The 14,816-nt window shown below is 36.7% G+C and overlaps 1 protein-coding gene across 4 annotated transcripts in view; it reads left to right on the top strand.

Moving 5' to 3' along the window:
* CSNK1G3 (casein kinase 1 gamma 3) overlaps positions 1 to 13,578 on the top strand; it is a 104,288-nt gene extending 90,710 nt beyond the window's left edge. For 3 of the 4 annotated variants that reach the window (XM_021546222.2, XM_077790351.1, XM_021546220.2), the window contains 2 exons: positions 10,162 to 10,237; positions 13,468 to 13,578. In XM_021546222.2, the coding sequence (XP_021401897.2) occupies positions 10,162 to 10,219 (58 nt within the window). In that variant the 3' untranslated portion in view covers positions 10,220 to 10,237; positions 13,468 to 13,578. Of the gene's footprint in view, positions 1 to 10,161; positions 10,238 to 11,326; positions 11,346 to 13,467 lie in introns of those variants that run through there. The other variant, XM_031507303.2, reaches the window with a different exon arrangement.
* The last annotated feature ends 1,238 nt before the right edge of the window (positions 13,579 to 14,816 follow it).

Raw genomic sequence — 14,816 nt, 5'->3', positions numbered from 1 at the left:
TCTGTCAATGACCAGTACAGAGATTCTAAGTATCTGTCAATTCTGACACCCGTTAAACATCATTTGTGCAATAATTTTGTGGACTAATATTGCATTTGTGCAATAATGCACTTAGTGCATTATTTATTAAAAAGGTTTCTGCTATGATGAACAGGAAACTTGTCTCCTCTGCCATGTTTTTGCTTGTTTGGGGCATCAGGATTGTCTTACACCTGCAGTTTCTTTGCAGGAAGCTGTGAGCTCTCTGTTGGTTTTGGAAGGGTAGTTTACTTCAAAGGTGAGCACAGATGCTGTAAATGTCCTTGGGTGGGTCCATATGAACTGCACTCTATGGCAATACAGTGAAAGTGAGCAAATGAGGGAGGGCACTCTTTGAAACTCTCTGTGCTGTTGATACCTTCTCTTCACTGAGGAGATCTTGGTACTGTGTGTGGCCTGGGATGTTCTGATACATGAGGTGAGTGGAAACACGTGTCAATTTGTGTGTTAAATGTTGGTAAAGCTGTATTTGTTTCTTAAGTGGGATTTTTGTTTGCTTGTCTATTTGTTTTTGCTATAAAATAAATGTAAATGCAAGTTCTGCTGATTCCTCCCCACAGCACAGTGGATATTCTTGCTCATTCCTGGGGTTTGTGCACCCCACGTTTGAGCCCAGGGCTGAGAAAACTGTAGGATGGCACAATCAGTCCTCTGCAGAAAACCACATTTTTTCAGCACCTGGCTAATTTTCAGCACCTGGCTCAGTACAAATGGTGTCCACAGCTCTTGATCAGTGTTTCTAACACTAAAGGTATTTTTCGCTGGGTTTTGGTAAGGAAGTTTGTTTCCACCTTTCAACCTTAGTTGAACTCATGCTCGCAGTTTTGTTTGATTCAATAGAACTTTACACAGACTTGGAAAACTCTCAGATTAAATCCAAGCTCTGTGATTCAGCCATAAAATGATAACTGGAAAGAGTTTGTTATTTGGGTCATTTATTTCCACATGCTGGCTAGGCACCTACTGGGACACTAAATGAGTGCTGGAATCCCACCCTTTTGCTTGAACTGTCAGAGAGGAACATCTTACCAGAGTGGACAACCATGTAAAACTGTGGGTGCCCAAAGGGATGTAGCCCCAGATGCCTGCAGAGCTCCTGTGTGTGATAACAGCTGGATTTGAGGACCTAAAGGCCACAGTTGCCCTTCTCAAAACAGTCAAAGCTGCAGAAGGAATTTCCTATAAGATGGATCACCCAAGCAGGAACTTGAGAAAAGCACAGGCAAGAGAAATTTACAATAGGAAGATGCTAATTTCAAGCCTGATGGAGGTTAGATTTGGTTAACTCAACCTAGTTAAAAACCTAGTTAATGCATCCAGACAAATCACACTTTGGCAAACTGTGGGAAAGAAGGCAACTGCTCATACACATGCCACCCCAAGGTACAGGAATACCAGCGACCAACCTGTGGACACCTGGAACTTGGAGTGTATAAAGATGGTTCCCCAGAAGAATGACTCCAAGATGCCCTCCACTGAGAGGCCCAGGGTGAATAAGCACCAGTGGGACACTGCTGGAACCATGGCTTGTGACTATTTTCTGCTTGATCTCTCTTAAAAAATATACAGTAAAAAAAAAATCCTTATTACTGACTTTGGCATATGGTCTCATTAGCACCTTAATTAGGACAGAATTGTCCCTCACTATTTGGATCATAATGGCATAAAGTTATTGTGTGCAAGGTGTCCAGCTGTTTTTGGGAAGGTGTGCTATGACTTGGTGAAGGAACAAAGATAGCAGAAGCAGCCTGCTGGAGGTCCAGTTGGGCCTGGCTGCACTGTGCGGGTAAAACGGAGGGGGCATGTTGGCAGCAGCTGCCCCACCCAGCTTCTGGGCTTCTCTGGAGGCAGTTTTTCTTCAAAGCCAAGCCTGCAAAAAAATGCAGCTGTTGGTCTCTTCTGACAGATTCGCTTGCACCTCTCAGGTGTGGATCATCTCTCTTGAAAGCAGGGTCACAGGAGAAGAGTAACTAAAATCCGCAAAAGCAGTACAAGGTACCAGCCTTTGGAGACACCAGGACAGGAGAAGTGAGCCTTATGCTGGTGAAAGACCAATGTGGGTCTTGAAGAGGTTTAATGGGCATTTGAAACCTAAAGCTGAGGCTGACCAAAAGATTGTGCTGGGTTTCTGTTAAGTAGTGAACACCCTTAAGAAGAAAGGGAAAAGAGGAAGAATTTAATCTCTGAAAATTTCCTCCCCTCTTCATCCGCTTCTTCGATGCCAAGCAAGGCTTATTAAGGTGAATTTGTTGTGCCAGAATAATTTTAAGTCAGTTTGTGATGTAGATTGCCAGTTAACTGGACTTTGCTAACAGTATCCTGCAGTACTGTTCAGCTCAATAGCCTAGGAAGGAAGGGCAGTGTCTGTCTGCTGAGAAAGTGTTGGTGGCCAAGCCAACAGGATGCAATTAGGACAGGATTTTACCTTTTTGTATTGAAACAGGAAGTAGTACAAGAACTGTGCAAAAATTATGGCTGACACTGAGAAATACTGCATAAGATTGCTTGATATAATTGTTTTAATAAGGTTATTTTGGCAACCATGACTTGCTATACGAAATACTGAGGAAGAAGGTTTTGGGAAAATATTTCTGCTCTTTCTTTCCTGCCTGGAAATTATTTTAACCCTTTGTAGATGCTAAACATCAAAAGGTGTTCTGTTTGCTTTGTTGTCTCATCCTTAAGGACAGAAGTTGTTAAATCTGCTGATGTATCTGGGGCAGCAACAGATGATTATCCTGTTCTCCTTGCCACCAAGCAGGCTGCAGCCCTGCTGTTGCTCAAAGTAACTGGTGGCTGTGCAAATCTACCCAGAAGTTGGAAGTATCCAGGGAATTAGTCCTAGAAGTTTCATAAGAATTAACTTTTTAAAAGAAAATGGAACATTTTTTTTCCCTGAAAATTATGAGGAGACTGTATCCTGCTGATGGAAGTTATCTCTCCCTGTTGAAAGTTCAAGGTGGAGGCTGAAAACCAAATTACACTACAGCTGTATTTGGGTTGTATTGTGAAGTTTCAGTAGCAGGGGGCTGTGGGGTGGTTTCTGTGAGAAGCTGCCAGAAGCTTCCTCCATGTCCACAGAGTCAATGCCAGCTGGCTTCAGGACAGACCCACTGATGGCTGAGGCTGGGCCAGTCAGTGAAGGTGGTAGTGCGTCTGAGATGACAAATTGATCAGGGGAGAAGCTTTTGTGTGGGAGTAAATAGGGAAGAACAAGTGAGAATATGTGGTAGAAACAGCTCTGCAGATGCCAAGGTCGGAGGAGAAGGAGGGGGAGGGGCTGTTCTGAGTGCTGGAGCAGAGATTCCATCCCCTGCAGCCCCTGGGGCAGACCATGGTGAGACAGGATGTTCCCCTGCCGTCCATGGAAATCCATGGTGGAGCTGAGATCCACCTGCAGTATGGGGAGAATCACACTGGAGGTCGTGGGTGTCCAAAGGAGGCTTTGACCCTGTGGAAGCTTGCACTGGAGCAGGACCTGTGGCCTAATGAAGAGAGGAGCTCATGCTGTAGAAGGTTTTCTGGCAGAATTTGTGACCCTGTGAAGGACCCACAGTGGAGAGTTCATGAAGAACTGCAGCCTATGGGAGGGTTCATGTTGGAGAAGTTCATGGAAGACTGTCTCCCTTGGAAGGGATTCCTGCAATGGGTCACAGGAGGATTGTGATCAGTCCTCCCCCTTTGGAGGAAAAATGGCAAAGACATGTGATGAACTGACCACACGCCCTGTCCCCAGTCCCCCTGCACTGCAGAGTGAAGGAGATAGAGAATGTGGCAGTGAAGCTGAGCCTGGGAAGATTGAAAGGATGGGGGTTTAAAGTACATTTTTTACCATTTGTACAGGCACAAAACTCACATTGCAGCTGAATTAGTTTTTGATTGGCATTTCTTGTCTTTTTTAAGTTTTCCTGCTATGGATGCTAAAATACTGTAATTTCAGTTGTGCTGTGATGTCGCCACTTAAAGTGAACATTTGAAATTTCTTCTTATATGTACTTTGGAATGGAAATAATTATTTTCAAATAAAATATGCTTTATTGAGAGATATCATGAGGGATTGAATAAGCATTTCAGAAAATGCTCCATTTAGTATCAAAAATTTTTAACTTAAAAAAAGAACCTCAAGCAAGCAATATGCACACAAACCCCAGCCCAACTACTTATCTTGTGTTAAATGTGTTAAAGTATTGTAAATGTAGACACTCTAATAATGTTCAATAGATTTCTCATATAACTAGTCTACAAAAATTGTACATTTTTTATTTAAGGACTAGCCTATAAATATTTTTATTTACAAATTGTTGATATTATTGTTTTAAACTATACATTAGATCATTTTTTATATGATAGAGCATTTGAAAATACTGACAGAGCACAAATGATATCTCCATAATTCAAAATCCAGAAAGAAAAACCAATGTTTTTAACCAGAAAAACGCACTCAAATTCTCAGAAGCCGTCTTTCCATGACAGCAATATCTATTGTTCTGAGCCTTCAATATCTTTGGAAGTGTAATGTACGAGTGTGTAATTCAGAAATTAGCAGAGTAGCTATGGTTGGTGTGTGCTGATGACAAGCTACAAACTGAGGTACTAGTGTGCAGAGAAAACTGAATTAAAAATTGACCACATCTTTCATCATGGAACTAGAGCTATGCAGTTATTGATCTGGTTTAATATGAACACAAAGCTCAACAGCTTATGAATCTCTTTGGAATCCTTTCTTTGCATACCCTGAAAATGTAAGATTTTGCTAATGAGATAAGAATACATGAATGAAACTCAGCCATAGACAGGCCTAAGCCTCAGTGGTTTGCGCTGCTTTATTTGTAAGTTTTGCATCTGTGTTTGTTAATTTTTCCCCTATTTGGGTGATATACATAAACAATTTTTCTGACTAAAAAGAGAGAAAATGGAGTTAGGGGAAAAAATAAATTTACAGAAATGCTCTATTAGAGATGATTATAACAATGAATTTAAAAGGTGTGCCTCAACTGGAAAACATGACACATTACATTTCCTTTCATGTGAAGCTTGGTGTGACCTTCGTTGTTGGAAATAACAGGAAGTATTATTTCTACAATGAATATACTACACTTTCAGTAGTTGTGAAGCAGAAAGCTTACCATGAATAAATACAGATATGAATTGTCAGCTCACATTTCAGTGAGAGTGCATGTTAAGCAGTAATATAAATGTAAGAGCTTACAATTAAATGAAATTTATAATAGAAAGATCAAACCTGCCTATGAGACCCTTTTAAGGAAATCTGTTGTACTGAAAAGTTTACAATTATGTTTCAATAGATAATAACGTAGTATTGATTTATTAAAAAAATATGGATATTGATCTAGTACCGATATCCAACTGTGATGGACAAAAAATCTCTAACAGTTTAAGGTTAGAAAGTATATGTTTATTTGACATTGGGCAGTGTGCGGGATAGCTCCCAAATACACACTGCACCTTTCAGATGATTAGAGTCCTTTTATCCATAAAAGTATTGACTACCCAAAATACAAATACATATTCATCATTTTGGTACATCCCATTCCTCACTTCATATGCTAATCATTTCAAAAGCTATTAAGCATGCATAGTTTGTTCCTTGAAATGGGTCAGTGGTCCCTTTCATGGGGAGGGGTCCCAAAATGCAGAAGTAAATTAAGTCTTCCTTATTCTGTTTCTACCTGTTCAATGCAAATATGACAAATGAACTTTGGTAGAGCTCACATTCCTTGTCTTCAATTGGTTTTAGAACAGAGGAGGCCCACAATTGTCTTATGTTCCTAAAAGCTATTTTTCAATTTCTATATTCTTCATTATAAACCCAGCTAACTAAACATTAACTAACTAAACTAAAATCAAAAATCTAACTAACTAAAATCTTTAAATTCCTTAAAATTTACTTTTCAGTGTGACAAAACGAGTGCACTTCTGCTGGATAAATGTGATATAAATTAGGATTTGATTTAGCAGAAAAACTACATCTGCTTCCATGTGGATGATCTTACCATACAAGAAGCAACTACCTTTTTAAAAAATATGAATGCTGCTGTTAGATCAAAACAAAACAAAATAAAAAAATAGTAATTTGTCACAGTTTTAAACTTTAGAATACTCACACGCTATTCAGAAAGGAAATCCTTTTAGCAGAGGTAAAATGTTCTTTTGTGGACATCAGTAACACCATGCTTGTTTGCACCTTTTTTTTCAGCAAGCACAGTAATGTCATTGCAGTGTGGCAGTGGGATGTCACAGCCTGTGAATAAAACTGCAGAGCTGAAGTGCAAAATCAGTTTGCATGGAAACTCAGCAGATCACTTCTTGTCCATGTGTCATGTGAAGATGCCAGGTTGTTTGGATCAACAGCTGTGAAGCTTTTAATGAAATACAGAAACCACAAGTAGTCTTAGCATAGCAAGAGATTGCAAGAACATTTCTAATGAAATTTTGTGATTTTTTTTTTTTAATTTTGTGTTTCCAAATATGCTTAATTCATACTAAGAGTGAAAACAGATAAAGTTTTGAAAGTCACATTGGAAGAACAGCCATGAAACAGCAGACTGAATGTGTATTGAGCAGAGTAGTCTATTGCTGTCTGTGTTTATCATCAGATACCTAAGAAAGTGAGTGAAAAAAGGGAATATTATACTAGCATATCTCCAGGTAATCAACTCTCTCAATATTAAATAGTTCAGGAATGTTCTCAGTCATAAGCAGTACTTATCAGTTTAATGACCTTACTGAATTTTATTTTTTCTTTAATTAAGTTGCCTGATTGCTTTGTGAATTGGCAAGTGCCTCTTTTAGACACTAGATGAATGGAAAGTCTTGCTGTTAATCTTTCTGCATGAGTTCAACATGTAAACTCTCATACAGAGCTTATCCAAAAGAGCTTATCCAAAACTTAGTTTTAGTTTGTTGGAGTTTTTAATTTTGTTTGGGATTTTTTTTATGTTAGGGGATGGGGTTTTGGCATTTTTGTTTGTTTGTTTGTTTTATTGTGATTTTTTGATCTGTTTGTCTGGGTTTTTTACATTTTTTTCACATTTTTGAAAATGTGCATTAGAACGTGTAGGAAATGAGTGATACAGAAATAAATGTAGGAAATAAGTGATAATTCTGTGCAATAATTGCAGAACTTGAGAAACTGATAATCAGAAATGCAAGTTCATAAAATGCTGCCCTTTAATTTGATATTTTTGTTGGCTGTAAAGCCTCTCTCTGCTTGTCATTGTGCTGATGTTACTAGAATTTTTTGAAGCTTAGCTTAGACTGTTACTGAATAGCTTTATCTGGTCATAGTCAAAGGGTCTAATTTCACATATGTCCCCTCTATTGTTGTGGCATAGCAATGGTAAGGAAATTCAGAAACAGGTACAATATTATTCCAACTGGCAGGTTTTTGACTGCAGTCTTGATTGCCCTGACACATTAACTTTTCATGATATATAGTTCTGAAGAGTTTTTAATGATTATTTTATGTTCTAGGCTTTGTGGCTTTTTTGTCATTGTTTGTGTGGTTTTTTGGTTTATGTGTGTCTTTTGGTAGTGGTTGTTGGTAGTTGTAATTGCTGTTCAGAATGTGTTTCAATATTTCACAATGTCAAGGAAAATAATCTGAAATGGAAAATTGCTATCCATTCCGAATTAGAATTCTTGTTTTGATACCTGGCATATTTTGTCTGCACATAGTTTCTAATTTTTCATTTCTGCTTACACCATGTATAGATTTGTCTCAAACTGTTATATTTTGGAACTTTCAGTAATCAGTGAAGGTCTTGATTTCTGAGCAGCTAATAAATGAGAAAATGTAGTCTGTTCAGTTGCTTTCTAATTATATGCATCTCTGTTTAAAAGTCCTCAAGGCAGAAATTAAAAATATCAGTGTGACATCAGTTGTGATCTCTGAACGCATTAAAAAAATATACACCACATTTGTAGAGAGTTTGATCTTCTTTGTAATGTGCACTCACTGTTTAGCCACAGGCTTTCAAAAGTGAACTTTTATTCTGGACCTTTTTATTTTTACAATGTGTATTCTTGATTTAAGTCTTGAGAAAACTTTGAAAATATTTTTTATCATCTAACAAATGTGCCCTCTAATTCCTTTTAAACAGCAATGTAAATTCTCATTGTAGCTAGAGAAAGTGCAATTAACTACCCTTATGCATATGTGTTTGTAGTTAATTCTGATTTTATTTTGTTCATTTTCTGATGCTGTTTTCCCTTGGGCTTCCACTTCTATTTTTGTACTCATTTTAGCCTCTGTGCTCATTGACACAAAGGCTTGTCTTATCTTTACTTGCAGTGTAAAGTAGCATGCTGCAGCATTAATATTTCAGAGGAAATACTGTCTTCTGACACTATACGTACAAAATCTCAGTAATAACAGACAGAATACATGTTTTTGCCCACTGCCTTAATATCATAACTTGCATTTTATAAAATGTTTACTACAACATTGTGCACATGAAAGCAAAATTCTGCAATCATAAAATCTGGCTTCACTTAATGCAGTCTGCTATCAGAGAGCAACTGGCTACTTCAAGTTTCTGGCTGTAAAACTCTAGAGAGCATCTAGTAATAATGTAGCTTCATAAATATTGTATTGGCTGCTTGCTTATTATTGTATGTTTGCTGTTGACTATGTATGATGCTTCTGTAGATAATGCTTGTAGCAATCTGGCTAATGATGGGTAAAATGCAAAATACTTGATTTAGAGCCTCCTGTCTTGAAGGGGGATATACACTTCATTGCAAGGTATCCACACAGAAATGATGCACAGAGAAAAGAACTGCTGAGCTGACTTGGATGATCTCACTATTTCAGACAAACAAAGTAAATAAAACAGCTCCAATAACTTCGCTGGTAGAAAACCAGATGCTTTCTGTCACACTTCTCCGTATTTCTCATTAGGCAAATGCTGAAAGAATGTTGTTTTTTTAAACATTCTTCATCCCAAAAATGTTTGTTTAAGTTTCTCTAAGAAAAATCATATCACCTGTTTCAGACATGTTCAGGGTTGATCTTTTTATAAAGCAAACTGGCTTCTATAATTCTCTGACACCTGAAACTTGAAGAATTTAAGTAATACCTTAAATTATATGCCTGATAAAATTAAAGTACACTTTTTCTTTTTTTTTTTTTTTTTTAATTTTTTAAAATTGTGTGTGAGAGGAAGCATAATTTAAAAAGTGACAAGAGACTTCTTGCTGGGCAGGAAGGTATTTATAGGTGTTTTGACTGACTCAGAATATATGGTAGACATAGGCTTTGGTCCACAACACACTGGAGGAATCAATAATCTTTTCTGGGGGTAGGCTTGTCTGTTTTACATTGTGGGGTGTCTGCTGCTCTGTTACGCCTCTCCGGCTGCAGTAGCTGTGTCGAGCTCCGGGAGCCCAGCAGAGCTGAGGGAGCTCGGGCAGAGCTGCCTTCAGGCTTGCTGAGCTGCTGGGACGCTCGGCCCCTCGGGACAAAGGTGGAGCCGAGCGCAGGAATCCTTTACGGCGGTCATCCACCTGGAGGAGCCCTTGGTGGCTGTCCTCCCGCGCTGGCGGTGCCACTGGATGGCAGCATTGACTACGCCTTGGCACAGGCGGCACCGCGCTGAGCTCGGTTCAGCCTCGTTAAACATCAGCCGGGTAAAAGATTGATAGCAATGCAAATGTGTTTATAACCACTAGAGATAGTCACCTTCCACCCCAATTAGCCTTTGAATTGATTTAGTGAGAAAAACATCTATTATGGAATAAAAGTCTTAGTGATTAGTGTTACATTATTTCACTACACTTGAAATAGCTGTAGGTAAGAGGGTCTTACAGACATAAATAAGGTTTAATATAATAACGTGCTTTTGGGCTACATCAGAAGCAAATTACAGGTCGATGGTTTGTTTTCTAAGTAAAATATAACTACAGATACAGTGCGTGTGCTGGGACTCTGTGATGTTTACAAAATCTGGCTTATGGAAATTTTCTTTTAATTGATTTATTTTTAAAATGGATTATTTCACTGTTCACAAAAATGTGCATCTTTCTGCAAGCTAAAAAAATTAATGTTTTGAAGCTGTCTGGGTTTTTTTTCCCCCTATTTTTCTTTCTTCCCAAATGCAGTTTGCTGCAAGGAACCTGGAGTGAGAAGAGTGGCAATGATTCCTTCTCTGGAGTATGAATCCTCGTGGTACATGAGGTACATCCTGACATCTGACTAATGCTGCTAGAAAACGACACAGGAAAGAAGAGAGTCCTCTGCTACAGCTGAAATTATTACAAGGGGCTTGTATGGTTTAAGGCTTCTAATATAAAGACTTAATTTACATCACACTGAGTTTCAATTACATGTTGAAAATGTTATTTCTTTGAGAAGCAAAATTTTCCAGATATTTGATAATGCTTCACTATTTTTTCTGCTTTGCAACTATGATGAAAATTAGATTCTTTGCTAAGGAGTACAATATGAATAAACAGCCTTTGAAAACAGGACTGGAGCTGTAGCTGGATGCTTCCCAATTCAGATTCTGCACCTCCTCCCTCCCCCCTCCCTCCACTGTAAAATCTGTGCAATATTTGCTTTCTATTTATATATTCATTTTTTTTAATATATAAAGGATGAAGCTTAATGAAGTCTATGCATTCACAGCAGGGTTAACCACTGTGAGATCAGGGCTCAGACCCCGTGCTGTGTCTGAGCAAGACCTTTGAGTGTTGTTATTCTCTTCATTGTTCCTCAATTCATTTTTATTTAGTATATAGCTTATATAATTAGCACCATACTTTCAAAATATACTGTTAGCATTTTTACTTTTTGGGAACAATTGTAAGTTGTTGTGGTTTTTATGACAATAGGAAAATACTCAGTCCAGCATGCTGGTTTAGAGGGCTGAAACCACAAAGCCAACCTTCCTTCCACTCCCTACAGCAGCTATTGTGATTGTTTCAAAGCCTAGTCTGAAATTTACCTGAATTCTTAATGAATACTTATATCCAGATAGCAGAATGTTTTTATTGATGCTGAACAAAGATACCTTTCTTGGTATAAAGTTTTAAATACATTTTATATGTTTGTATTTGTATTTTGCTTTGCGACATTTAAACAAAGAGTACAGAGACAAAGAAAAATAAAATAGGAGAGAAATATTAGCAATATTTGCCAAGAATATCTTTGAATACACAACAGGACTGAAGGGTTTAAAATCTAGAATGCCCTATAAAAATTGGAAAAAAGCCACAATCAAAGTGAATAATTTTACTTTTAGTTTCTTTTGTAACCCTGTTTCAGCTATCTACAATACACTGCAGCATTGACACCAGATAATACAATGATATCCCACTTAGTCATGGTGAAGCATGCTTGACAATCAATCAAAAATCAGCTGGAAGCAAAATCTCCTGAAGGCAGCCTAGATCTGACAGGATTTATCCTTATTTGTGTGTACATGAGTGAAAGATATGCAAGCTTTTCACATAAATGGCATGCATGAAAACTACACTGGGATTTAAAAGGTATATTTATGCAAAATATTTGCTTTTGCGTATCTCCAATTCTAAAGAAATAAGCAGTCTGATAAAAACAGTATGCAGGGAGCTAATATTGGCATTGATTTTTAGATTACACAAAAGTTATTGCAAATATACATCAGTGTCAATTAAAGCAGTTTCATTGCTTACAACATATAGGAAATCAGATTCCATAATTTTATTTGCCATAGCACTGTTTCCAAGGTTCAAAGGTCACTGACAATTAGCATAAGATTTAAAATTAAATTACTAAATATTGTTTACTATAATTGCTTGAAAATTTGACAGGAAAGTATGAATGCTTAACTATAAAGAATATATTCTGGCAGCAAATGTCAGTTTTCTTTTTTCCCTAAGGTTTTCATTTTCAGATATTTAATTTTGTCTTTGGTTCATAGAAAATAGTTTATGCTGCACCTAGGTAACCAGACAGTGCGTATTTACCATAAAGACAAGACTTCATGCAATGTTTGTAGTAGTCTGGGAACATGACATTGTAGATAAGATTAATAAAAAGGCAAATGTAATAATCTGGGGCTGGTTAAACATTTCAGTGGACAGCAGTAAAAATGTCAGTTTGGTATAACTGCAGAATAGTATTTGTATTTGTTAGACTTTCTTGGTCTGATTTTTCCCAACAGAAATTTTTTTAGCTAAATTTCTTCTCCAACTGTACTATATTTTTAGTGGTTTAAATATGTGTGTATGTGAGTTGAAAGTTTAGTGGATGCTTTTCCAAGGAAGAAATTATTAAAATGTGGAAGGTCTTTCTGCAAGGATATAATTTTAAAGCAGGTATTATGATAGCAAAAAGTAGATTTGAAGAAGAGATGCTGCTTCAATTTTCTCCACAGATACAATTTGAACATTTATAGAATGGTTTCTCTAGCACTTAATGACATGACACCAGGAGTATGACACTGAGGATCCTACCCTGACTGATCTTTGTCTCATACCCTGATTTGACGATCTCAGATGTGCTAAGAAGATCTGCACAGCTAGCAGAATATGGAATCTCTCACCCTTTATATAGCTGCAGAAAAGAAGTGTAATAGACTTGGGCCTATTGTTGGGAGGCATTTCTAATCCTTCTTTAAGGGCAAGCTGTCAGCTATGTTTAGAGATGTGATGGTTTAGCCACTCATGGTCTGTGAAAATGTTGCTTGATGCTAATGCTCTCTTTGATTATTGTGTCCTGTCTGAGAGACTGGGAGATGTTACAGTCTGTGGTATTTCCCATGTGTTACCTAAAGTTCCTTATGTCAAGTGAAAAACAGGGACTGAAAGTTAGTTAGTTTAAAATTAGCCTAAATAAAAAGCCAGTTTTCAGAAGATGGAAATCTAGAGAGGTTTACTTGAATGAAATTTTCAGACTGAGCAAATGACTATAAAAATTATATTGCATGTCCAAACTTTTGAGAGAGGCAGAAATGTCACAGAAAATGAAACCCTCAGATTTCCTTGTTTTTTTTATTTGTAACAGGTGAGAATGTTATGACAGATGTGCAATGTTTTATGTATGCAAGATGTAAGAACACTTTGGTTCAAACTTAAAAATGCATAGGAATTTTCCATGTTAAGGAACATAAGAAAACATGCCTTGAACTGAAGAGCAAGGCAACACAATATTATCTAATTTAGAGTGCTACATATTTCTAGGGGTATGCATAAGGAACGTATTAGTAGATTCTGTAAGAAATCATCTACACTTTACAAACAAGTTTAGAGTTCAAGAGGCTGTGTGAAGAGTGATTGTGACATTAAGAGAACACAGGTCAAAAATTAATATGCTTTTAGTACAAGTTATTATATTAATGAGAAATCAAACTGTTTTTCAACTTCTGGTTAAAGATAAAATGTGCATTATTTAGGGAATAAATTGTTTTTATATTTCCTATACAGGAAAGAATATTCTAGGATAGCAGTTACTGAATTTAAAACAAATGTGAAGTAAACTTTCAAGAAACACCATGAAATTTGCAAACTGGTGATGATGCTACACGTGAAGATCAGTTTGAGGTAATATTAGGACTGTAGTCCAACACTGGCAAAGATTTTTTTGTTAAAGCTATGTCAACTTCAGGTTATTATTCTAAAATTACAAAACCAGAATTTTAAACTTCTGTGTATACTGATTTCTGAAAAGCAAATGAATTGCCAATGCAGATAATAGGCATATGAATATTGTATGAATTACTTGAATTGCTGGAGCGTGTCACATTAAAGGTTGTGTCAAATGTATGCACATCCTATTGCTGGGTGAAAAAGAAGTTTCAAAATGCACTAACACACTGCAAATTGTAGAGTAATCTTTACAAAATTGTAGGGTAGACTTTACAAAAGCAAATATAATGGAAGATGTTCTTCTTTCTTTTCTGCATGACAGAATATGGAGGAAAAAACTTGTTGAATCTCCAGCCTGAAGGAGAAAACAATTTTACAGGTAATCAAATCTTAGAAGTGTTGAGGAGAGCAATGCAGAAATGCAGAGGTGCTTTAAAGACTTAAAAACCTAAGATGACTGAATTGGAGAGACTGGCTGGTTTTATTTTTTTTTTTTTTTTTTTTTTTTTAATGGTTACTGTATGTTTTTTTAGCTGGGAAAGAAGTTATTTTTTGGTTTAGATGGTAGTACTTAATCAGCATTTTCTGTGCTGTATCTCTTGAGACACGCAATTCTCGGATGCCCTTTCTCCCCCCTTTCCTTTAGTATCTGGTACTTTTTTCTTTTATTATGATAAATGCTCTTATTTATCAGCTTTGTTGTGAATTTTCTTTAATGACTAGAGGCAGTAGCTCGTCTGAAACTAGAAGGATGTCTTAAAGCAACTCAAACATCTAATTTTTATCATCTGCAAATATTGAAACATAGCTCTAAATAAGAAAAGTTAATGTTTATGCTGTGCCAACAGTCCTAGGAATTTTGATGCTATTATAGTTTATATTCATAAAGCTAATATAGAAAAATATATTTTTCTATTTGAATTTTTATAGCAAAAATAGTATTTATCTTTTGTCTTCTTGGTTTTCCTCTGAAGAATGTTTTTTAGAGCAAAGAAAAAAAAAAGAACTCAATTTTACAATAGGGTTAAAAGAGTTTGAATTTCTAGTAATAGTTTTATTGTATGTACTTAAACAGCATGGAAGAATAACACTGAGGATTTAAGACCTCCCATTTTAGCCATACCTATTTTTGAGAACTGGAAAAAGTCTGTATCTGATATACAAATAAAGTAAACAAATTTAATTCC

This window comes from Lonchura striata, chromosome Z (assembly GCF_046129695.1).
Source record: "Lonchura striata isolate bLonStr1 chromosome Z, bLonStr1.mat, whole genome shotgun sequence".
NCBI lineage: Eukaryota > Metazoa > Chordata > Aves > Passeriformes > Estrildidae > Lonchura > Lonchura striata.
The sequence above is the reverse complement of the archived record's forward strand: the minus strand, read 5'-3'. Positions and strand labels throughout refer to the sequence as shown.